This window comes from Globicephala melas, chromosome 8 (genome assembly GCF_963455315.2).
Source record: "Globicephala melas chromosome 8, mGloMel1.2, whole genome shotgun sequence".
Classification (NCBI taxonomy): Eukaryota; Metazoa; Chordata; class Mammalia; order Artiodactyla; family Delphinidae; genus Globicephala; species Globicephala melas.
The window spans coordinates 36,390,440-36,414,339 of NC_083321.1; the positions used below are offsets into that span (position 1 = coordinate 36,390,440).

Genomic DNA, 23,900 nt, shown 5'->3' on the forward strand with positions numbered 1-23,900 from the left:
GGCCTCGCCCATGGCCTGCTTCCTCCGAATCCAGGTGACGAGACGTTCTTAAAAACAGCAGTGGAATGTGGTGAGAGCTGGCATTTGCAAATGACAAATTTCTGACCGAATTCCAGTTCTTTGGAATGGAAAACCAGCAGTTTCCTGTTACAAAATGTACCAACAGTTCATGTCTAATACATGGGTGTGGGCAATGCATATACTTCACATCTAAATTTGGCTAAAAATATATCAAAGCCGGCATATTTTTAGCCAGGTAAACATTTCTAGGGACTAGGTCAAATTTATATCGGTTCTGCTCTGCAAGCCAGAAAAGAAATGATTCCAAATGAGTGAGAAGCAGGGACCCAAGGGGAAAACCACACAGTTCCCCCAGGCAAATTGGGAGTCACTGATTCTTACTGACCATCTCCCGTTTGGGAGTGCTTCCCAGGACTAAATTGTTTGTCCTTTCCCACTACAGAGGCAGCATCTTTTTTTTTTTTTTTTTTGTGGTACGCGGGCCTCTCACTGTTGTGGCCTCTCCTGCCGCGGAGCACAGGCTCTGGACGGGCAGGCTCAGCGGCCATGGCTCACGGGCCCAGCCACTCCGCGGCATGTGGGATCCCCCCGGACCGGGGCACGAACCCGTGTCCCCTGCATCGGCAGGCGGACTCTCAACCACTGCGCCACCAGGGAAGCCCGATGCAGCACCTTTTAAAGAACAGAGCCCCAGGCTACTTTAGGAAGGCAAGTCTTAGTTGGGTTTTGCTACATCTCCTGCTAAAGAACCTTAAACAAGTTGTTTTCCATCTCTGTGCCCTCATCTTTCTTCCCCACCCTCAACTAGATTTGGGAGTAGTTAGAAGCAGCACAGAGGGAGGACCACACAGTGGGTAAGGATGCATGCTCTGCCAGCACTAATGAGTTCCAGGCCTGCTTCCTCCATTTACAGGTGGGTGACCTTGGGCAAGTTGCTTATGGTCTACCTGCCTTGGTTCACCTGTAAAATGGAGAGAATAACAAAAGTGCTTACCTCAGAGGTTATTGCTTTTGTGATGATTAAATGGGTAAATCCATATAAAATGCTTAGAAGAACACCCAGCACATAGTAAGTGCTCAGTAAATAAGTGATCTTATCTACCCCATGCCGGGCATTTTTATATACACTATTGCTTTGGTCTGCATGACCCACTGAAATGCGACACTTTCCCTCAAGCAGCGGAGGTTTGGTAGGACTGACTTGTCCAAGCTGCAGTTCAACAACTATTTATTGAGGGCCTACAGTGTCCCAGGCCCTACACCAGCGCTGGGGAAGTTAGATGTCCAGTAAATAAATGGGGAGCTAGGATCTTAACCTAGGTCTCTCTGACTTCCGGCCTGGGGGTGGGGCTCTAAGGTGTTTGGTAGAAAAAGCACAGATGTGAAATTAGAGAGTTCCAATACTGACTCCGTGTGATCTCGGTCAAGTTACTGACCTCCTTTGCACCTCATACATGAAACTGATGAAATGCCACCAGCCTTATCACATTGTGGTGAAGCTTAAATGAGATGATGTATGGACAGTGGCCCATGGGAGGTGTTGAATGGTGGTCTGTTGCCACAATTATACGATCCACAAAGAGGGCCTGGTTTTCTGATCCACTGAGCCAAATGCAAAAGCTTTCAAATATGAAAGAATTAGGAGAACAGACTTGTGGTTGCCAAGCAGGACAGGGTTAGGGGATGGATGGATTGGGAGTTTGGGATTAGCAGATGCAAATGATTATATACAGAATGGATAAACAACAAGGTCCTACTGTGTAGCACAAGGAACTATATTCAGTATCTTGTGATAAACCATAATGGAAAAGAATATGAAAAAGAATGTATATATATATGTATAACTGAATCATTTTGCTCCACAGCAGAAATTAATACAACATTATAAATCAACCATACTTCAATAAATTTTTTTAAAAAATAATACTTAACTACTTAGTAGATGGAGGGGAAAAGAACATAGCTTAGAGCTGGTTCTAATTCTTTTTTTTTTTTTTAATTTATTTATTTATTTATTTTTGGCTGTGTTGGGTCTTCATTTCTGTGCAAGGGCTCTCTCCAGTTGTGGCAAGTGGGGGCCACTCTTCATCGTGGTGCACGGGCCTCTCCCGTTGCGGAGCACAGACTCCGGATGCGCAGGCTCAGTAATTGTGGCTCACAGGCCCAGACGCTCCTCGGCATGTGGGATCTTCCCAGACCAGGTCTCGAACCCGTGTCCCCTGCATCGGCAGGCAGACTCTCAACAACTGCGCCACCAGGGAAGCCCCGGTTCTAATTCTTTAAAACATCAGGCACTTCAGAGCAGAACATCTAATTGCCATGAGTGAGGTGGAAAGAACACTGGGCCAGGAGTCAGGGGGCCTGGATCCCAGTTTTTGCTCTGCCCTCAAAGCTGGGTGACCATGGGCAAGTCACACCCCACTCTGGGCTATGTTTCCCCATCTGCACAATGGAGCTTTGGGAATAGATGGCCTCCAAGGTCTACACTGTCTCAGACATCCCAAATTATCTAGTCCATAGAGGCACAGATCACTAAGCAGACATCCAAGGAAGGCTGATTCTTCTAAATCTGCTTTTGTCACCCAAATGGTGCTTTTCCCTCCAGGGCTTGCCTTCCTCTGTCCAGAGACAGTTAACAAGCAAAGTTCACACACTGGAAGGTCTGACAGCTCCAGGATGCTCGTGGCCCACATTTTTTGACGTCAACGTGCGTCACTCTCAGGTCTGAAAAGAATCAACGCAAACCAGTGTGAAATGGGGACTGTCTGCAGAGCTGCAGCGGGAGGACAGGAAAGAGGTCCTGCCAGCTGTCAGGCACATGGCCCTGCCCAGCCCACCAGCACTGACCTGGGGAACAGCAGCCACAGCGGCGAGAGGAGACCATGCCCAGATTGCAGCAAGATGTGAGCAAAAGCGAACGGGGCTCCTCGTTCTGTAAATGCAGAGCCTCTGGCAAGAGGCTGGGACAGGCACAGGAGGCCTGACAAGGAGGAGACGGTGAGGGGGCCAAGGCCAGGGAAATGGGGAGGGGCTCCAAGGAGAAGAGGGTCTGGAGGTTCGGTTTCTAAAGCAGCACCCCAGGATGGGGTCCAGGCCTCTTCCAGCTCCTGGCAGAAGAAGGCAGCGGTTAAGAGCACAGACTCTGGACCCAGAAACACCAGCTTGGAATCCTGCCACTCTTCACGCCAGCTGTGTGACCTGTAAAAGTTCCACGACCCTTCTCAGGCCTCCGCCCACGGACTCCTCACTTTTCTCCTTACTGATAAGACAAGATGAATAACACGGGAGTTAGTGTGAGGATTAAGTGAGATTTCGTATGGAAATGGCACATAAGTGGTTGCTGAAATCATTATTCCTGGAAGGCTTGTCCTATCCTCTTTGCTTAACCTACTAAAATCCTTCAGAACCCTTCTCAGGTCCCCCTTCCAAAGTTATTGGTGGGGGTGGGGATGGAATCCGCCAAAGCCCTCCGAAGCCCATCCAACCCTTCCCGTCTACTGTACCGCCATGATCGCAGCCGGACAGACCTTCTTCCAGTGGAGCAGCCAGCCAGTCTGGATGCTGTAAACAGCCTTGTGTAAAGAATCTGCCTTTTCCTGCTACCCAACCAGGTGAGTTTTCCCAAGACCTGGCGTTGGAAAGCTTTGACACTGGCCTCGCTTGGCCACCCACCATCATGGGATCATCTCAGCTCACATGTCAAGAGGGAGTTCTGCAGAAGCCACATGGCTTAGCCGCAACTTCAGGAACACAGCTGGTGCTCAATACCCACTCAATCCTGTTTTTCAACTCTTTCTTTTATCTTCGCCCTCCCATCCTTCTTTTCTTCTGCAAATAGGAACTAAGAACCTACTCTGTGTTGATGCTGTACCAGCAGAGATCATGAGAGACACATCCCTGAACTCACAGAAGCCACGGTTCAGCTAAATAAGCAACCATAGTCCAAGCGATGGGGGCTCAGAGCACGCTACGGGAGAACACAGGGCAGATACTGCATCCAGACTGTGGTGGTGGCACAGGGCTTCCTGGACAAGGCGGCACTAAGCCTGAACTCGAATGGGTGAAGGTTGGGACGGGTTTAGCCAGGCAAAGGAGTTCTAAGTAGTGAGGAGAGAAAGAGCTTAAAGCAGACAAAGGAGCCTGCTTCCACTCATACTCCTCGTCTGCTTCATGCCCAGATGAGTAAAATTCAACCAGGTATTTTCATATTTTAAAAAAGTTCCTCATTAAAAAAAAATCTCTTTTATACTTTCATCCTTGGAAACATCTTAGATTTTTATAAGGGATTATCAAATCAACCTGGATCTTATGATTTCCATGAAATTTCAGCAACCCTTCTCATAAAAGAAGAGGAATTAAGCCAAGATTCTCACACTACACCAGAGACAGGAGATAAGGAGTCCAGATCCTAAACCCAGTGAAACAAACTTGGCCAGGCTATTTACTGTGAGTACGCGCACACACACACACACACACACACACACACACACACACACACACACTCCTACCTCATATATGTTCTCATGGATACACCACAGATGTCAAGGGGATTGCTGATGTATACTCTTTAGCCAAGCCTTTGTTTTGCTTCCCAACATTTTATTTTGAAAAAGTTCAAACGCAGAAAAGTTGAAAGACTTGCACATGTATCTTCACCTAGATTCACCAGTTGTTAACATTTTACAACATGTGCTTTCTCCTTCTATCTACAGATATGCTCACCTTTTTTTTTTCCTAAACCATTTGGGAGTTAGTTGCTGACATCAAGACACTTCACCTCTAAATATAGCACCATGTATCTCCCAAGAAAATGGACATTTTCTTACATTATCCCCAAACCATTAACATCAATGGAGTAATACTATCTAACATACAGTCTGTATTCAAATATCTCCCACTGTCTCCCAAATGACCTTTCCAGCATTTATGGTTTTGCTTGTCAAGGATCTCTCGCTGGATTTGGTTGTCATAGCTCTTTAGTCTCCTTTTCTAGAACAGTACCTTTTAAACTTTTTTGTTTCTCATGACATTATCGGTTTTGAAGATCCCAGGCCTGTTGTCTTAAAGACGACCCATAATCTGAATTTATCTGATTGTTTCTGCGTGCCAACAAATGATCAAATTCCCCATTTTTCCCTTCCTCTGTCCAGAACCAGCCCTGCCAGTTACATAGTGATAACACCTTAGTGGACCTTGTGGCATCAGAACACTTAGAATTTTACAAATCCCAGAGAGTTTAACTGATATGATGAAGCAGCTAATGTTTATTTAATATTGAATGAATATATTCAGTATTTCTAAACTCTGGGGCAGAGGGGAGGAGCCAGATGTCATATATACCACACCAAAGGAGACTTTCCAGCAATTTACTTTGATCCCGTATTAACAATGCTTTTTCAGATATTTTTTAAAAAGTGCTTTCACACTTGCTATTTAAGAACCTTGACTTTGAGGTCAAACAGATAAGGGTTCAAATCCTGAGTCTGCCACTTAACCAGCTGTGCTAGTTGGAAAAGTAGCTTAACCTCTCTTGCCCTTGGTTTCCATAAAGGGTATTTATGGTGTACCAGAGTCTCATTCATAATAATTACCTCTATTAAGCTTTACAACAACTCTTCAAAAACAGTAGAGCAAGTATCATCCTACTCATTTTATAGATTAGGCAACTGAAGCTCAAAAGACAATGTAACTTATTGAAGGTCATGCAGTAAAGCATCTAAAGAGACAAAATTAGAACCAAAGTTGCTGATTCCCAGAGCTGTCATTTCTATCCTCCTCAGGAAGTAGCTTCTACGTAACGGGATGTTGGGAGGATTAAATGAAATGATGCATGCCTGGAGCTATGCATTATGCTGGTAAGAGGCTATGCTCCGTCAGTGTCAGTGCCCATTATTATAACTATTTTTCCTGTGTCACACTCTCCTAACTGATTTTGTTCAAAGGCTCCAAAAGAACTTTATAATCATCTTGACCAAGCCCCCTTTCCTACCCTATCTTCTCTTCCACCAAGACAGGGGAGGTTGGAACAAACCAAAATTCACTAAAGGTATGAAGGTTTCACTTAGAAGAAGAGAGAAAATATCCTGAGGCTGTGGGGCTACTGTTTGCAAAACACAAAAGAGGTCTGTTTTCCTTGGGAAATGGAGCACTAAGTCGTGAGTCATTCTTTAGGTTCTGCGTGGGCGACTTGGGGTTCCTGCGAAAACTTTTGTGTCACTCACTAGTGTCTTGTGTGGACTGAAGCACAAAAGACTGACCCAGTTTTGTTCCCCAAATCACATGAACCATTCTGCCCAAGACATTCTAGGAACACACTGTCCATCTCCTTGAACAATGTGACCAAGAGACAGAGTCACCATTGAAAGTGGCCCCGTGGCTATCAGTAAAACACCACTGGGCAGCTGGCCATGCCTTGGGGCACCTTAATGGCCAAGCTGATCACGAGGTTCAGCTCCCACCACAATCGTGCCAGCAGTAAGGGAAGAGGGCTTTCCTTCTGCCTTCAGAACAATAAGAAACCATTCAGAAGCCCAATCAATGGGACTGTTCCATTCTTGGTCCTGGGCAGTGCTGTCAGATTGGCCAGCTCCACTCAGTCACCTTGACAGTGGCAGCTCAGACTGGGTGTACAAAGGAGGTTCCCATTACGTTTGGTTTGCAGCAGATCCCTCAGCCTGGTTAGTGCTATAGAGATGGCATGTTTGGGACCAAAATGTGGAGGTTTCATTTCACAACTCTGGATATGACTACATTAATTTACTCTTGACTCTGACTCTCATTCATCTGACCAAAGCCCCGCTATGCCCTCTGCTTTCACAGTGCAAGCCACCTGTCCTCCATGTAATCAACCGTGCACTTGAGAGGCAGAGAGGTAGCGTAGAAAGAACACAGGCTTGGAATGAGGCAGATCTGGTTTCCACACTTGGCTCTGACCTTGGGTAATAAAAATAGGCAATATCACATATTCCTTCCTTATTGCACGCCAGGCTCTGTGCTCAGCAACTTACCTGTATTATCTCACTGACTCTTCACAGACGACCTATAAGCATCATCGTTTCTGCTTTATAGATGAAGACACATTTAGAGATGTTAAATAACTTGCCCAAAGCCTGGATTTGAACCCAGGTCTGTCTCTCAGTTAAGTGTAATCTACCATTTAAAACTGTCTCCAAGTGATAACTTCCTCTGGTCTCAGCTTCCTCATATGAAAGGCATGGGCCACTTTACATTTTACCCAGTTTCTTGTGCTTCACATTGAATTTCATATACATATAAAATTTATATATACACAAAATCATTTATATATATATATATATAAAATATATATATATGTGAAATCACGGCAGTCTACTACTACCTGGCACACAGCAGATGCCCCATAACTACTCCCTTCCCTGCTGATGAGACTGATTCTAAGAAATAAGAGTCTCTGACCTTAAGCCAAAATCTCACCGGGTGGTTCGGCTTTTGCAGACTGGCTTCAGGAGCTTCACTAAGGCCTAATTAAAACACCTCTCTCAAGGCCACACCTCTCATGTCTTACAAGTAAATAAAATGGGACACTTGGTGCTTCAATCTGGGTGACAGAGGAAGGGAGTATGAGAAGCGGGAAGCAAATCTAGCTACTCTGAAAGCTGGCAATTGGGCTGTAATTCCCCCAGCCTGGCCTTTGATGTGTGTGTGCTCACATGTGCTCATTACTTTAAGCTGCTCCATGTGTATATATTTGTATATGTGTGTGTATATATGTATATATACACATATCCAGAAGGAGATGTATTTATACACACATATATACACACGTAATGATACCCTAAATTAGCCACCAGTCCCACCCTTAAAGTGTCTTCAGAAAATTAACCCACGGAATAAGCAATAATACGTGAACTATAAACATTCTTGCATGTTGGCAGATAACCATGCTACACATTCCCCCTCCAAGAACCGAGGAAGAGAAGAAAGGGAATAACACAATAGCAGAAAAATGCACTAATCAAATCCATAATCAACTTTGATGATGGAGCGAGGATTCTAATCAAAACACAATGGGGCAAAGTTGCAACAGGTTGCAAGCTTGGAGCTGCGCTCTCTTCCCAGGGGCCTCGCCTGCGCTTTCTTTTCAAACATCTAAAACACCCACAGAGGATTTCAATCACTTCTAATTACTTTTTTAAAGAAACGAGTTGCAAGTTGAACCCCAGGCTCCTAAAAACAGGAAATATCAAAATATTATATATATAATTTTTTTCCCCTGCAACTGCTTCTTAAAAATAGGCTAACCTCTCCTCAAATAGCTCACAAGCATTCCTTATCTGAAGGTCAGCCGGACAGAGTTTCTGAACTAACACAGAGCAGATCTCTAAAACAATTCTTTGCACATGGTCATAATTTATACGCCATGTTAACAGAGCAGATGCTATAAATGTTCATTCTTGGGGGAAGGCCCAGGTATCCCAACACCAGGAGGGGAATTCGGGAGGGATGTGTGGCTGCAGAGCAGTTCCTCTCTCTGCGGGTCGAGCCCCTGCTGTAGGTTTGCGGGAGAGATTCAACGTGAGGGGTTTGGCAAGTCGACAGTGGGGCTGCACCTAAAAGCTAGCTGCTGGCTGCGTCAGGTCTTTTCACACTTGATGGCGATGGACAGCAGGCTTGGGGGAGAACAGGCTGTCACTGGCTAAAGAGAGTCGCTGCCTAATAAAAGCCACGAGACCCATGTCCTTTCCGCATCACTACCATGCTGGATATTCTGAACCCTAAGCTAATAATAATAATCACTGTCATTTCCCAAGGGGCTGTTATGAAACAGGTCTTTTATGGACACCATCCTTCCACCTTCTCATAACTACCCTGCATGCTCAGGATGACTACAGACCATGCAAATCCAATCCCTCAACTGCAAGAAGCCTTTGTTCTTTGCTCATGACTACCTTTCAAAAGGAAGATCCCAGATACGAAGCAATCACCTGTTAGGCGAAGGTGCGGCTTCCCGGTGGCGACACCTACTCCTGCTCTGCACCACTGCGTGGCCCTGCTTCTCCTCCTTCCCTGGCATGCTCATCTCACCCCCTCTCCTCCCCAGCCAGCCATTCCTGCCCATCTCTGGAGCCCGCCATCTCCTGCCTCCTCCGTGAGGCCCTCAGGATTTCTCCAGCCATGATGGCCTTTTCCTTCCTTTCAGCCCCAAGCACACCTCTCAGCCCTCTTCGTGTTGTGCCTGATGCCCTGGGTACAGCAGTCATGCCTCCCAACTGGACTATAAGATCTCCAAGGCCCAGGCCGTGTCTTATCCCCCTGTACCTCCGCCAGAGCATCCAGGAGGACGGCAGCTGTGAAGAGGGGAAGACCCCCAGCCTGGAAGCCAGACCAACCTGAGTTGGGCCCCCCACTCGCCACCCTGGAGCAGGATGACCTAGAGCAAGTTATTCTACCTTTTGCTAAGTCCTGCGTACTCTTCCAGCTCAATGGCTAGAGCAGTGCTCTTAGAAATCAGGGCCTGCGAGTAACTGGAAAGTCCCTATGACTCTCTCTCTATAGCATGCTGGTTTAGGATATGGAGTCCAGAGCCAGACTGTCCGAGTCCTAATTCTACTTCTGCTGCTCAAGGGGTTACTAACCCGGTCCTTGCCTCAGTTTCCTCATGTGTCAAATGAGAATAATAACACTTGTCTCACTGGATTGTTGTAAGAATCAAATGAGGTCTTTTAGAACAATTCCTGGCACATAGGAAGTGCTATGTGATGACTCGCCATCATTATATTATTGTCGTTAAAGAAGATGTTACAGGAAATTACTGTCATAGAAAATGTTATATATGCTTTAAGTGTTACTGTGGGAATGAAATGAGATCGTATATAAAGAGCCTGGCACATCAGGCACTTCCCTCATCTTCCCACCATGGCTGGTACTGTATTAGGCATGTGACAGATGCTCTGTAAATCCTCGCGGACTGAACGATACCTTCTCAAGGGCTTGACAGAATAAGCTATGCCTTTTCTCACTGAGAGGCTGTCAGATCTACGTTCAACAGTGCCCCATCTCTTGGTTTAGCAATACGAATAGCTCGTTTTATTGAGTGTTTCCTAGTGGCCTGACACTAGGCTTTATACATGTTACTTATATATGTCTATACACATGTCTAAATGATGTATGTATATGTGTATATATCAACATATGTATATATGACACTTTACATATGTTCTTTTTCTTAATCCTCATAATTTGTGTGGTTGTTTAATGCCCATTTTTACAGATGGGAACAGTGAGGCCCAGAGAGGTTAATGGACTAGGTCACCAGCTAGTACATGGTGGAGACAGGATACCAGGGATAGCCACCTGACTTTAAAGCCTGTGCTACTGACCACTGCACAACCCAGCCTTCTCCCCAAAGCCCCCTGAATAAAAGGGGAGTCAGGTGTCATTTGCCATTTAACTCATCATCTCCTGAGTATCTTCTAGTGATAAACGCCAGGTTTTGAGTCCAGGACTACCAGATGTGTCAAGTCTGACACAGTCCTCGAGCCGTACGGAGAGGCCTTCCTGGATGGTGAATGGACGCCGTGTCAGGCAAAGGGGGAGGAAGCCTTGTCCAAAGACGGGAAAACCCCTTTTGCCAATGTCACTTGGACGCCAGGGTGAGGCAGTGAGACAAAGGATCTGTACCTGCCACAGAGAAGAGCCGCCAGGAAGCTCGGCCATGAATAAAGAAAGGGCAGGCTGGTGAAAACCAGGATAGCCCACTGGGAAGTGGCCAATTTCCTCAGCAATCCATCCAAACCATCCATGTGGTCAGTACACAAGGTCCCACTGAGGGCGAGGCAGGTGGCGTGGGGGCAGCCAGGGGACTGTGGGCCAAGGGCGAGGGAGAGAAGAAAAGTCTCGAGGGAACTGGACCACACCAGCTCCTCCGGCAGCAGCTGGAGATCAGTTTTTCAGGAAGAAGAGGGATGAATCACCTTTCCAGAGCCTGCCCATGGCAAGTCCACCGACAGCGTTTGTTAAATGAAGGGTCAGATGGGCAACGGTAGAACAGCTGCCTGGGTAGCCACGATCCCAGTGTCCACTTTCCCCCCTCATTCCTTGGGTCCTCCTCATCAGGCTGGAGGCTGTGTGTCACATCCCGGAGTCACTGCTCCGGCCTCCCGCATACCACCCACCACACCTCATCAGCCCCGTCTCCAAGGATGGAGGGGAAACCCTCACAAGGGTGCACCCCCAAGCTCATTCCCATTTCAGAGCCCACGTACAAACCTGTGCCGAAGGCAGAAGAAGAGCGCAGAGCACAAAACCCCGGCAGAGACAGGTCCTGGGAGCACTGGGGGAAATCTTTCTCCCACACACCATCACTCAAACCTGTCAGCTTCCAAACATGTTTAGCAAGTGCAGCAGCAAGGGGCATGCTTATCAGCCTGGCGTGGGAGCTTAATCTGCTTTGAGGGCCTTCTCCAACCCAGAGTTCCAAAAGTCTGCTTACAATTAGCTTCCAGCTCCAGTTCCTCCATCAGAAAGGCTAGGAATGTGTTGAGTTCTAGCCTCTGATCAGAGAAATCTCCAGGAGAAGGTGGAGACAGTGTCAGCAGAGAATAAGTGTCAAAAAGGTCAGCTGGTCTGTTGCCACTTCCCTGACACCAGCCCCAAACTACCTCCCCCGCTGGCTTCCCGCCTCTCCTGACCGGGACAGTCACATCCGTCAGGTCTGCCTGTCCCCAAAAGTCCCTGCTGACTAACGGCCAAGAAAATACAGCACGCCCCTGCTCCCTCCTACCAGAAGAGGAAAAAAGAAAAAAAAAAAAAAAAGCAGCAGAAAGGGCAGGAGGCCAGGAGAACCTGATTGGCCCTTGCTGATTTCCTTAAAAGAGATTGCATGGCTAGGGCCCGTCACCCAGCCGAACTGGGTGATGCGGGCTCTGTCTGGAAAGGTAGAAGTCATCAATTCTTTTCATGTCATCCCCCCACCCCAGCCCCAGTCACCCGGGCTACCGGCAAGAGGATCTGCTACCCAGGAAGGAGGGGCTTAGCTTCGGGCCGCCATTCTGAGGCAGGCACCCCCGCCCACCGCAACAGCCAGCCGAGACGCTAGGAGTCTCCAGCTGCCTGCCTCCGCTGGTGCACCGAGCACTTCTACTGCGGTCCCAGCACCATGCCTGGAATCCTGTCAACCCAAAGGATGGGGCAGGGGCAGGCATCTTCACGACGAGGCGAGCAGGTACACTGCCACCCCCAGACCCCTCTACCTGGATCTTTCAGCCAGGCCAGAGGGCGCGGAGCCCAACGAGGCCTCGGACTATTCCTTGGCAGGGACAGAATCTCTGCAGAACCGACACACAGACAGACAGACACTGCAGCAGTCACTGCCTTCTTGGGACCAAGATCTCAACATGCAGAACCTGACATTTCCAGTGCGGCACAGTTTTGAGAACACCCTGACCGTGCCCGCCAGAAGGAAGCCGCAGACGTAACCGCACCCCGGTCTCACAGAGCTCCTTAAGGCAAACCTCGGTCACCCGGCCACACCCACTGGCCAGCCCACTCTCCGCGCGCATCCCCCAATCTGCCGGCCTAAGTGGGACGGTTCCCTTCTCAGCCCACAGGGTAGCCCTGTCCCCTATCCGGCCATGCCAACCCCCCCCCCCCACCAAGCATTCACCCTTCTCCCAGAACAGTGCCCCGGCACACAGCACCTCTCACCTGGGTATCGAACCCGTTTTCCACCGAGCCGCTCATCCGCAGCGGGAGCCCCTCCCCCGCCGGCTCCTGCAGCCCCTGCGATTTCAGGGGGATCTGGCTAGGGTAGGCGGTCTTGCTCACCTCCACCTTGCTTCCTAACTTGAGGTAGCAGGGCTGGGGGCCCGCCCGGGCTGGGGGCACGTGCAGGATGGGCGCGGCGCTGTGCACGGGTTTGGGCAGTCCCGACTTCATTTTGGAGGCGACCAGGATGGCCGGCATCTTCTCCCGGGGCTTCGGCTTTCCCAGCACGTCCCTGGCAGCGGCGGCGGAGGCGACCGCTAAAGGCAGCGCGGGCAGCAGAGCAGGCGCCGGGCTTCGGCCCGAGAGGCGCCCACCACTAGCCGAGGGAAAGAAAAAAATATCCCCGGGTCGGGGATCTCGGAGCAATCCGGCGAGCTCGCCTTGGTCGCGGCGCTCAGCTGGTCCCACCTGGACGGATGCTGCAGCCGGGTTTCACGCCCCTCCTGGGCGGCCTGTTCAAGGGCTCCGGGTGCTCAGGAGCTGTTGCCTCCTGCGATTCTCCGCCTGGGAACTCGAGGCTTGGACGCCCATATTAACTTGTCACTGCATCTCCGAAGTGAGGAGGCCCCTTCGGAAGAGAAGCGGCGGGGACCCACGCCTCCCGCTCAGGGAGGCTGCGGGTGTGAGCGGGCGAGCTAAGGAGCGAGCAGCTGGGGAAAGGAAAGAACGATAGTGGGGAGAGGGAGGGCGCACGGAGCCCAAGACGTCTTCACCGAGAGGCAGCTGCCGCCCTGATTGCGAGCACCGCAGTGTCACCCGCTACGCAGAGCCGCGGCGAGAGCCCCCGAAAGGTCTCTCTACGCGTGACAGTCACCACTGCTCAGAAGCCCGCCGGACAGATAGCACGTCGGCGCCTGCGGGTCTGCACATGCTCCGTGCGTTATAGCGCAGCAAGGCTGTGGCCGTGGGGCGCGGGCACCGGGACGCGCGGCTGGCGGGCTGGGCAGGGCAGCGCAGCGCTCGCGATCGGCCGCCGCGCTTCCCGGGAAGGCTGCGCTGGCTGCGGGGCTCCGCGCAGGGTAGGACAGGCTGCTACCCGCGCTGCTGCGACGCGCGCTGACAGCCCGGGCCGCCCCGGCGCGCCGATTGGTCCGTGGCGGGCCAATCTGCAGCCGCGGCTCGCACTGCAAAGGGGGGCGTGGCCTCAACTCCCGGGCCGCCGCCGAAAGTCTGGGGCCGCGCTTGGCCGCAAGTACAAAGCCAGCTGGTGGCCGCTCTGCAGCGCTGCTCGGGCTTCGCGCTCCCCCACGGGCTGACACCCCCGCGTCCCTGAAACCTTTTGAAAAATGCCCTTTCGAACGCAAGCGCCCGCCTCGGGGCCCCGCGGGGAAGGCTCCGGGGAAGTTTATTTCCTTTTTCAAATTGTTCTGGTCACCTTAACGGTCTGAGGCTTCCGGAGTCGCGCCTGCAGCCCCGCGGCCCCCCATCTGGTCTGGGCAGGGCCGTTCCTCGTCTCCCGCGTTAAGGACGCGCCAGCCATTTCTTCTCTTTTCTAACAGCTCTTCCAGGCGGGCCGGGGGGCCTCCGAATAGCTTCCTCTCCAGCTTTCAAAGGCTGCACATTTCACTTAACTATTTGAAGTATTTATAGGCACATACAATACCCCGCGAAGCCTCCCGCCCCAAGACGGTTCCTCCTTGCAACCTACCACAGACTGGCCAGAGGAAGCCAGGAGAAGCTCCATGACCCCGGCGGGCTCGGGCTAAATTCTGCTGCGCTTCATGTAGGAGCCCCTCCCTGTCCGCACCTCGGACGCACTGGCCCTACAGGTTCCTCGACTTTAATTCACCTGAGGACTTCTCTCCTGTCCCAGGTGCTCTATGGGTTCCTCGCTGAGAGTTGGAAGAGATGACACAGGCAAGCCAGACCCCTCATAGATGAGAAGCCCGCCCCCACCCCCGTGGAACTACCTGGATTTAAATCGGGCAAGTTCTCTGACTTTACATACATCCTTACAAAGCTTCGGTTCTCACTGGGAGTAAGGAAGGGGTTTGATTACATATACATAATATACTGTTGTTTGGTTAAATGAGATCGTTCATTACAGTCATTTAGCACAGGTACTTAGCTATGTGAGAGACCAGTAAGTTGGGTATTATTATCCCTATTATTAAATTACTGCTTCTGCAAACCACCCCCCACCCCCCCAGTCATCTCTGTTTATAAGCTGTTTCTCTTCTCTGGCTCTGAGATACAGGTTTTCACAGTATGCCCACCCTATAGCCTGATTTTCAATGCCAATAGCATTGATTTGTCATTATCCAGATCGTAGGAAATAAAGTTTTAAAACAATCTCTCAAAGCAGCATTAAGAAATAAGAAGGCCTCTTACCCTGGCCTGCTCCCTCTCCTATCTTATCTCCACCCATTCTATGCAAATGCACACAGTCTTGTACACAATTTCAGGTATTCCTCCCTCTGAAGGAAAGTTATGGAAATATACTGCAGTCTTTGACTTTAAAGGTCATGGAGATATTCCAAAGTATTTCCATGGCCTTAATGCAGTTTTTCTCAAACTGTGGTCCCCAGACCACCACCAGCAGCATCAACACCTGGAAGCTTGTTTGATAAGCCCCACCCTAGATCTTCTAAACCAAAAGTTCTGGAGCTGGGGCCCCACAATCTAGGTTTACCAAGTGTTTAACCCAGTGATTCTGAAGCACTCTGAAGTTTCAGAGCTTCCACCCTAATGAATATATCATGCATTCAGTGCTCATCCAGGGCCACTTAAACCTTAATATACATAAGAATTATGTATCTTGCTAAAATACAGATTCTGATTCAGTAGGTCTAGAATGGGGCTGAGGTTCTGGTTTCTGAATAAGCTCCCACAGGATACCCAGGCTGGTGGTCTGGAGCTCACACTGAGTAGTAAGGCTAATCCGTAGGTAGCAAAATGGGCTCATCTCAAGGGCCATCTCTAGCTAACCGACTTTCTGTCACACTGTGCTGAAAAGAATTCCAAGGGTGCATGTATCTAGTTAAGTTGGAAACAGCAGCCTGATCAATTAATAATGTCTGTCATGGGTACAGAAAGAGACCTAGTGACATACATGCTATGTATCTGCCATCTTGGATCTCCCATTTAAATCATATTTGTACCAAGGTCATTTTTTTGGATTCTGAGACCCTCAAATATGTACTAATATGAAAAATAATGCATTCTTTTTTGAAAAGTACCTCTTCCTAATACTCTAGGATTTGGTAAACATATGACCGTTCACCTTAACCTTATGTGACTTATTTAAAGTCTGATAACTTCTCATCTTTCTTGATGGAAAAGGAGTGAATCTTTTAGTCTACTTCCAAATTTCTTTCCTGGCCTCTGCATCCCTTTAATAATTTTATTTGCTCTTTCCTGGAACATTTTTCATCTCCCTTTATATCTTTTCTGTCTTTCCCTCATTTTCCTTCTTTAAAGCAAAATAATTTGTCATTATAACCAGACAAAGGGGGGGAAAAAAGCTATATTTTCCCTGAGGCAAAAGAGATAATTGCAAGATTCCTCCTTAAATAAGATCATCTCAAATTATAAAAAATGTCCCATAGGACTTGGCTGGTGGCGCAGTGGTTGAGAGTCCGCCTGCCGATTCAGGGGACACGGGTTCGTGCCCCGGTCTGGGAGGATCCCACATGCTGCGGAGCGGCTGGGCCCGTGAGCCATGGCCGCTGAGCCTGCGCGTCCAGAGCCTGTGCTCCGCAACAGGAGACGCCACAACAGTGAGAGGCCCGCGTATCGCAAAAAAAAAAAAAAAATGTCCTATAAAGTTACTCCTTCCACACAGATGCTGTGTTAACATGAATGAAGTCATTTTAAATCAATAAGTCTGGCAAGCACTGGCAGCTAAAGAAGTCACTGGTTCAGAGTATGGCAAACTGCTTTGGAAAGAACACACTATCCAGGGTTTTTTTTAACGTTATTTTTAAAAGAATGATATGCACTGTGGATAGCCCACTATTTTATTTTTTTAATTAATTAATTAATTAATTATTTTTGGCTGCTTTGGGTCTTCGTTGCCACACGTGGGCTTTGCGGCGAGTGGGGACTACTCTTCGTTGCGGTGCGTGGGCTTCTCAGTGTGGTGGCTTCTCTTGTTGCGGAGCACGGGCACTAGGCACACAGGCTTCAGTAGTTGTGGCACATGGGCTCAGTAGTTGTGGCGCACGGGCTTAGGTGCTCCACGGCATGTGGGAATCTTACCGAACCAGGGCTCGAACCCGTGTCCCCTGCATTGGCAGGTAGATTCTTAACTACTGCGCCACCAGGGAAGTCCCGGCCCACTATTTTAAATCCCAACTTTGACAACCTTCTCTCTTTTTCTCTTTTGGACTATAAACTTTCAAAATCTCCCAATTTGAAACATATTACGAAAGCTCCCAGGACCACTGGGTCATCATCCAAAGAGTTTGGCAGTTCTCTGGCTGTAAGAACCATCCTCAGGTCAGGATGTGCCAGCTGTACTGCTTTCTGATCCTATACATCAGCCACTGGTGAGTAGCTGAGTGTAACTTGGGCTTTGGAGCTGACCTGCAAGTGACCAGCCCCATCAACCCATCCTTTATCTGACTTAAAGACCCCTGGCTGCTCCTGACCTCCCAAGAAGACAGTCCTAAGAGAGCCTGAAACATCTAAACCCCAGCCTACCACAAAAAGAAAAAAAAAAAAATGCAGGAATCTGGGGAAAGAATCAACAGACTCTTGGAGACCCCTACTATAAATGAAGAAGGAACATGTTGCAAGACTCTAGAATAATATAAAAAGCAAACATTCTTGAATTTATTTGAGAGTAAAAGAAAATCAGACTAGCTTATTTTCAAAAATACACTTTTCCTTAATTTTTTATGGCATGGGTTGGCAACTTATGACACCTATCTCAGCACTGGCACAAATGCTCACCTTTTGGTAGTGGCTGAAGTGAGAGCCCACCCATCTCAGACTGCAGAGAAGCTGGGGTAAGAACCTTAGAACAGCTATTTAGAAAGTCTACTCACCCCCCCCCACCCCGTCCACTTGCTTCGAATCTACCTTTTTCCAGATGGATGTGTGCAGATCAGTATGCCCAATGGTAATCTCTGGGTGGTTTTTTGAGAGCTGAAGACAGTGGCTTCTACCTGCAGGTGTGTAAGGAGTGTAAGGAGTATGTGTGAATGTGTGTGCACGTGTGTGTGTTTACAGGTGTTTGAGGCAATAGCCCTGACTAAATGTCAAACAAATATATGGTAAACCACTGGTTTATCTGATACGGTGTGGCTCAATCATTAACTCAATGAATAAACTGAGAGCCAACTATGTGCCAGGCTCTGGGCATTATGACGGGGAGCAAATAAGAATAAGTGCTCATTCCCTGCTCTCAAGGTTCAAAGAATGATGCAACTGCTGTTTCCAGCCTGAGGGTTGCCCTTTTCCACAACTGAAAAACTGAGAGAACAGGGCAAGCAAACAGGGAAATAAATGACAAGTAGTAGAACTAGCACTCCAATAGAAGCTTTAGAATAACTGGGGGTTAAAGGAGCAAAACCCTAACCGCACATCCCCAACAGACCTAGAATTCTGAATCTGCGTGTCTGCATTTTAAACAAGCGCTCACGGACTCTGAATCAGTTCTCACACTTGGCTTCACAGCCTCGGCTGTCCATTAGAGTCACCTGCGGAATCGAAAACACAGGGTTGCCTGGGCCCCACCCTGGACCAGTTAAATCAGACTCTGGGGATGGGTCCAAGCGTTTGTCTGTTAGTAAAGCTCCCGGGGGCAGGCAAATTGAAAAGTGCCGCTTTAAGAAATGCTACAAAGACTTCGCTCCCTCGGCACTTTAGAGTGGGGGATGACGAGGCAAGAACCTGGACAACTTTAATCAATGTGAACGGACAATCTGGAAAAACCCAGGCCTTCCATTACTTTCTGTGCAAGATCTTCTTTTTGAGAGACACACTCAGCCAGTCAAGCTGCCTGTGCAGCCCAAAGGCAGCTGGGTAATTGCCCAAGTGCTGCCTGGGAGTCAGCCATGCAGACGGCATCAAGCAGCCTGACCTCTGGTCAGTGCGGGCCCCCAGGCAAGGAGCCAGGATGCTCCAAGCTCCCTCCACCCATTTCCTCTTAGGGTTACTGCTTTCCTCCTGTGAGCCTTCCTGCCTACCCTCTGACTCTGCCCCAGGCACAGGGCCTGGTGAGCATCTACTAGCAGAGGGGCTCCTGGCCCTGGGAGAGGTGCATGGTGCTCAGGGTTCAGGGCTCTCTGAGGAGAGCCTGGAGCAGTTAACTCATGAAGGTCTGTGCTCAGAAAAGGTGTGCTGGCATGAAAAATCTCAACAATGGATAACAAAAATAATCATGTAGAACTTTGGTATGTACTTTGTGGTTCTTTTTCCTTTATTTGAAATGTATTTGTCGGGACTTCCCTGGTGGAGCAGTGGTTAAGAATCCGCCTGCCAATGCAGGGGACACGGGTTCGAGCCCTGGTCCGGGAAGATCCCACATGCTGCGGAGCAACTAAGCCTGTGTACCACAACTGCTGAGACCACGTGCCACAACTACTGAAGCCTGTGTGCCTAGAGCCTGTGCTCCACAACAAGAGAAGCCACCGCAATGAGAAGCCCGCGCACCGCAACGAAGAGTAGCCCCCTGCTTGCCGCAAGTAGAGAAAGCCCATGCACAAGAACGAAAGCCCAATGCAGCCAAAAATAAATAAATTTATCTTTTAAAAAAGTATTTGTCATGGGGGTATTTATGTTATTATTTACATACATGTTTGGCTACTGTTAAAACTTGCTAATATGTTTATGTGTGTTTACATATATATAAATAAATACGTTTATAAAGGGAAGGAGAAGGAAGGAATCACATCACACTAATAATAGCGGTTATTTCAGAGGAGCAAGTTAGGACTCTGGTCATTCCTTCTTATTTTTCTATCACTGTTTTAAAGGGTTGGAATTATGGTTGATTTCAACTTAATTTTCCATGAAGTTTTTCTTCATTTTTCAAATAAGTATCTTTACTCATTTTAAACTTTTATTTATTCAAGGAACACTCATTACGCCCCATAACGAACAAAGCCCTGTGCCAGATGCTGGTGATATAGAAGTTAGCTAGCTTATATCCATCTCTGCCCTCTACCTTTTCAGGCAGGAGGGATGAGTCCTCTCCCAAACAAACAGACAAAAGCTTTGTTAGCTATAAAAGATTAAAATCCAGTTTTAGTTAAACTAAAATCCAGTTCAGTTAAATCCAGTTTAGTTATATATATACATATATACGATCTATATACAGTTGGCCATCTGTATCCGTGGGTTCCAGGTCCACAGATACAACCAACAGCAGATGGAAAAAAAAAAAATCCAGAAAGTTCCAAAAAGCAGAATTTGAATTTGCCGTGCCCTAGCAACTATTTACATAGTATTTACATTGTATTAGGTATTATAAATAACCAAGAGATGAGTTAAAGTGTACGGAAGGAGGCTGTATGTAGGTTATATGCAAATACTATGCCATTTTATATATACGCTTTGAGCATCCCACAGATTTTGGTATCCGAGGGGGTCCTGGAACCAATCCCTCACATTTACTGAGGGATGACTGTAGATAGGAAAGTCACTAACAAGGAGGGTTCCCTCCTTCTAAGACAGCCAGAAACAGTTACTCCAGAGACCCTTTCTGTTTTCCCTTCCTTGCAGGGAAGCAGCTCCTAATAGAATCCTCCTCTGCAGAAGTGCCAAGACCACCCCTTAGCAGAGGGACTAGGAAATCCTTCTCTGACTGGCCTACCTAGCTGTCCCTATTAGCCACGACGCTAGCCTGAAGACAGAGTCCTCATCTTGCAGAAAGAGAGAAGATGGAGAAGAAAGTAGGCCCCTGTATGCCTGAAACGAACCCTGCTGGGCAAATGTAAAAAGGAATTCTAGTTCACACTACCCCTTGGCTGCGTGAAAGCTGGTCTAAAAACTGTCAACAATGCAGAGACACCCGTGAGGATCTTTTGCGCCCTGAGATCATTCGAAGCCACTAAACATAAACAGCTGTGTTGATTTCCACTCGCTCTCCAAACCCAAGGCAAATAAAACCTAAGAGCTTGAAGGGTGGAAAAGAACAAAGTATACAAGGATTTTCTTTTATTTTTTGGCTTAGAAAGATGGTTTTACAAAGAGTGGGGCAAGATACCATTCAGTCTTTTTTTTTTTTTTTTTTAAATGGCATCTTTCTTGAAGCTCCACATTGTGCAAGAATTTTAGACATTCACTGATACATTTATCAAAATTTTTTTCCTCAAGGCAGTCTGGACATATACATCAAATGTGAATCTAACACAGTCAGTATCCCTAAGGCTGCAAAGAAGACTGTCAAGCATGTCACCCTGGCTTCCTCGTTTCCACAAAGACTGTCTTTTTGAATTTGGGGATGGTGAATGAATTCCTATTCACAATCATTTGCTTCTTAGGGTTTTATCCTTTCAAAGGGGGTGTGGGGGGACCCTGAAGAGTTGACTGTGGAGATGCAGAATCTGGTCTTCCAAGGCATCTGGCCTGCAAGACTGACTTCCTGCTGAATTATCACAGACAGGTTGCTAGAATCTCCTCCCATGACCATTTTAGCGCTTTCCTTGCTTTGATCCTTTATTCTTGACTTTCAGTCCTGTCCGGTATCAACAACCCCATTTTCTTCTCCTTTCCCTAGAGGAAGAGCTTGAGCAGAGCCCCTTATCACGGCTTTTTTTTTTTTTTTTTTGCTTGTACTGCATGGCTTGTGGGATCTTAGTTCCCCAACCAGGGACTGAATCTGCACCCTCAGCAGTAAAAGCCCTAACCACTGGACCACCAGGAAATTCCACGCTTATCACTGCTTTTTTGTTTCCAGTTTCTTCTCTGAGTGATGTGAAGGAGAGAGAAGACTAGGGTGGTGTCAGGCAAACTTGGGTGTGAATCCTGATCTCACCTCCCATTGACTGAGCAAAGGTCACTTCATTTCATCTCTGGCCCTCAGTTTGTTCATCAGGAAAATGGGAATGATGGTAACTAGCTCTCTGTGTTGTTGCCAGGATTGGGGATAATGGAGGCAGAGGGCCAAGTGTGAATCTGGAACCTCATAGGTGCTCTACTCATTCATTCATTCACTTAAATCATCGTTCAGTGGTACTGAATGCCAGACAGCATGCTAATTGCTGGTGATATAATGTTAGTAAGAGCCAAAGTTCTTTTCTCATGGACCTTACAATATAATCAGGAAAATGGACAATAATTACACAATCACATCTGTGGATGTGTAATAACTAAGCAAGGCAAGTGTTATGTTAGCAGATAAAGAACCTAGACTGTCGAGGCAGCCAAGGCTCCTGGAGAAGTGATGCTGGAGTGATGCTGGGATGAGGTCTGAAAAGCAAAGAGGCAGGGATGGGGCTTTCATGGCTGCCTGCCAGTGTGCTTGAGATGGAAGGCTGGGCAGTGTGCAAAGACCTGGGCGCCCCCTCTGCATACTCCTCCCTGTTACCCATGGGGTAAGAGGTGATGTCAATGTTTCAGTTGCTCTCCTGAAAGCCCTTCAGTGAAGTGGAAAGAGTCCCACAGATGTGCATGGACACTTAATTGGTTGTGTGACCTTGGCCTAGTCATTGAACCTCTCTGAACCTCAGTTGCCTCACCTATGCCATGAGTAACACCCACCTCCTGGGACTTTGGAGCAAGATTAAATAAGAGAAGCAGTAGAGGTGGGTACAGTGGTTGAGAAGAGGATGACTTTGGAACTGGACTGAATAAGTTTGATCACATGCCTTTGAGCTCTTCCACTTACCAGCCATGTGACCTTTGACAAGTTATTTAACCTCTTAATGCCTCAGCTTTCTCATCTGTAGAATGGGGTTTCTAACAGTACCTCCCTCACAGGGTTGCTGGAAGGATTAAATGAACTAATATGTGTAAAGCACTAAATCAGAGATTGATACATGGTCACTGCTACCACCATTACGATGATCGTTTTTCCTGGCACACAGTAAGTTCAAGCCACAGTTCCTCTCTCCCACCTACCCTGGAGTCACTACATGACCCCTTGTGGTGGGTGTATCTGAGTGTGTGGAACTTTCCATTGCTAAGACACTGAGTGAAGGCCCAGAACCTGAGGCTAGGAGCCCAATGGGGACCTCTGCCTCTCTGAGAGGGGTTCATGGACACCATCCCCTGTCCTGGGGGAGGGATCTGTATCCCCAGAACTGGGGCACCAAGAATGGGCCAGGCAGGAAAAAGCAGCTAAGAGAGAGGGTCATGGAACCTCTCCACAAACACTTCCCTTGCAGTTCTGCAGGCTGAGAGAGGTGCAGAGAGGTCCAGCCTCTCTCATTGTAGCCCCAGCTCATATCTGCCCTCTCCTCACCTGGCCTCCTGCCAAACCCAGTTAGTAGAGAGGTACACAATCGGGCTATGGGCATATCTGTCATATCCAAGACACCCACTCAGGGTACTGCACCATTCTTCTGCCACGGGATGTCAAACGTGGGTGTCGCCCCCAACAATGGCTGCTTTTATCCCAAACGCCTGAAGCACCAAGGCCATCCTCTCCGAGGAAGATGCCTCTTTGGGGGAGGCAGGCTTTGCCTTCAGCAGCCACCTCTTCATACTGGTGTCTCTCTGACGCTTCCAAATCCACAGTTAAAGTCGGCACATAGTACCAGCCCAGGCACGGTGGGAATCCGGGTGCAGAAAGCCACTGGGATGGGGGCAGGGTTCGGGGTGGGAATGAAACAGTCATGGGCCAGAGTACGCCTCTCATTTAACGTCTCCAAATAATGCAAATTTTCTCCCTTTTACGGATGAAGAAACTGAGGCTCAGAAGTCATTTTTTCAAGGTCACACAGCTAGGAAGCAGCAGAACCGGGATTCAAATCTTGAACTGTCTGATTCTAAATTCCATGCTTTTTCCATTCCACGCCCTCTCTGACACCAGCCCCCTGGGACTGAGTCCCTGGCTCTGTTGACTGAAGGTTGGGCAAATCATTGCCTCTCAGCAAAATGGCTCACGCCTTCCTCCAACAGGTGGCTGAAAGTAGGTTGCAGAGGACCTGGGAAGAAAGAGAGTACTTCTGTTTGAGTACTAGGGCAGGGGGCTAAGCCACAGTGTACTGGGGTTCAGGTATGGAAACAGGCGCTGGAAAATC

At 48.2% G+C, this 23,900-nt stretch overlaps 1 protein-coding gene across 9 annotated transcripts in view; it reads right to left on the reverse strand.

Annotated features, from left to right (window-relative positions):
- Window positions 1-23,900, reverse strand: part of NAV2 (neuron navigator 2) — a 766,131-nt gene that overhangs the window by 392,652 nt on the left and 349,579 nt on the right. For 6 of the 9 annotated variants that reach the window (XR_009564890.1, XM_030864888.2, XM_060303430.1 and 3 more), the window contains exon 1: window positions 12,706-13,773. The exons of 1 other annotated variant lie outside the window; for it this stretch is intronic. Coding sequence is in view for 7 of the 8 variants with exons in the window: in XM_030864888.2 (XP_030720748.2) it covers window positions 12,706-12,963 (258 nt within the window). In the remaining variant the exon portion in view is untranslated. Of the gene's footprint in view, window positions 1-11,268; window positions 11,683-12,705; window positions 13,774-23,900 lie in introns of those variants that run through there. 2 more of the 9 variants (XM_060303429.1, XM_060303432.1) reach the window with 2 other exon arrangements.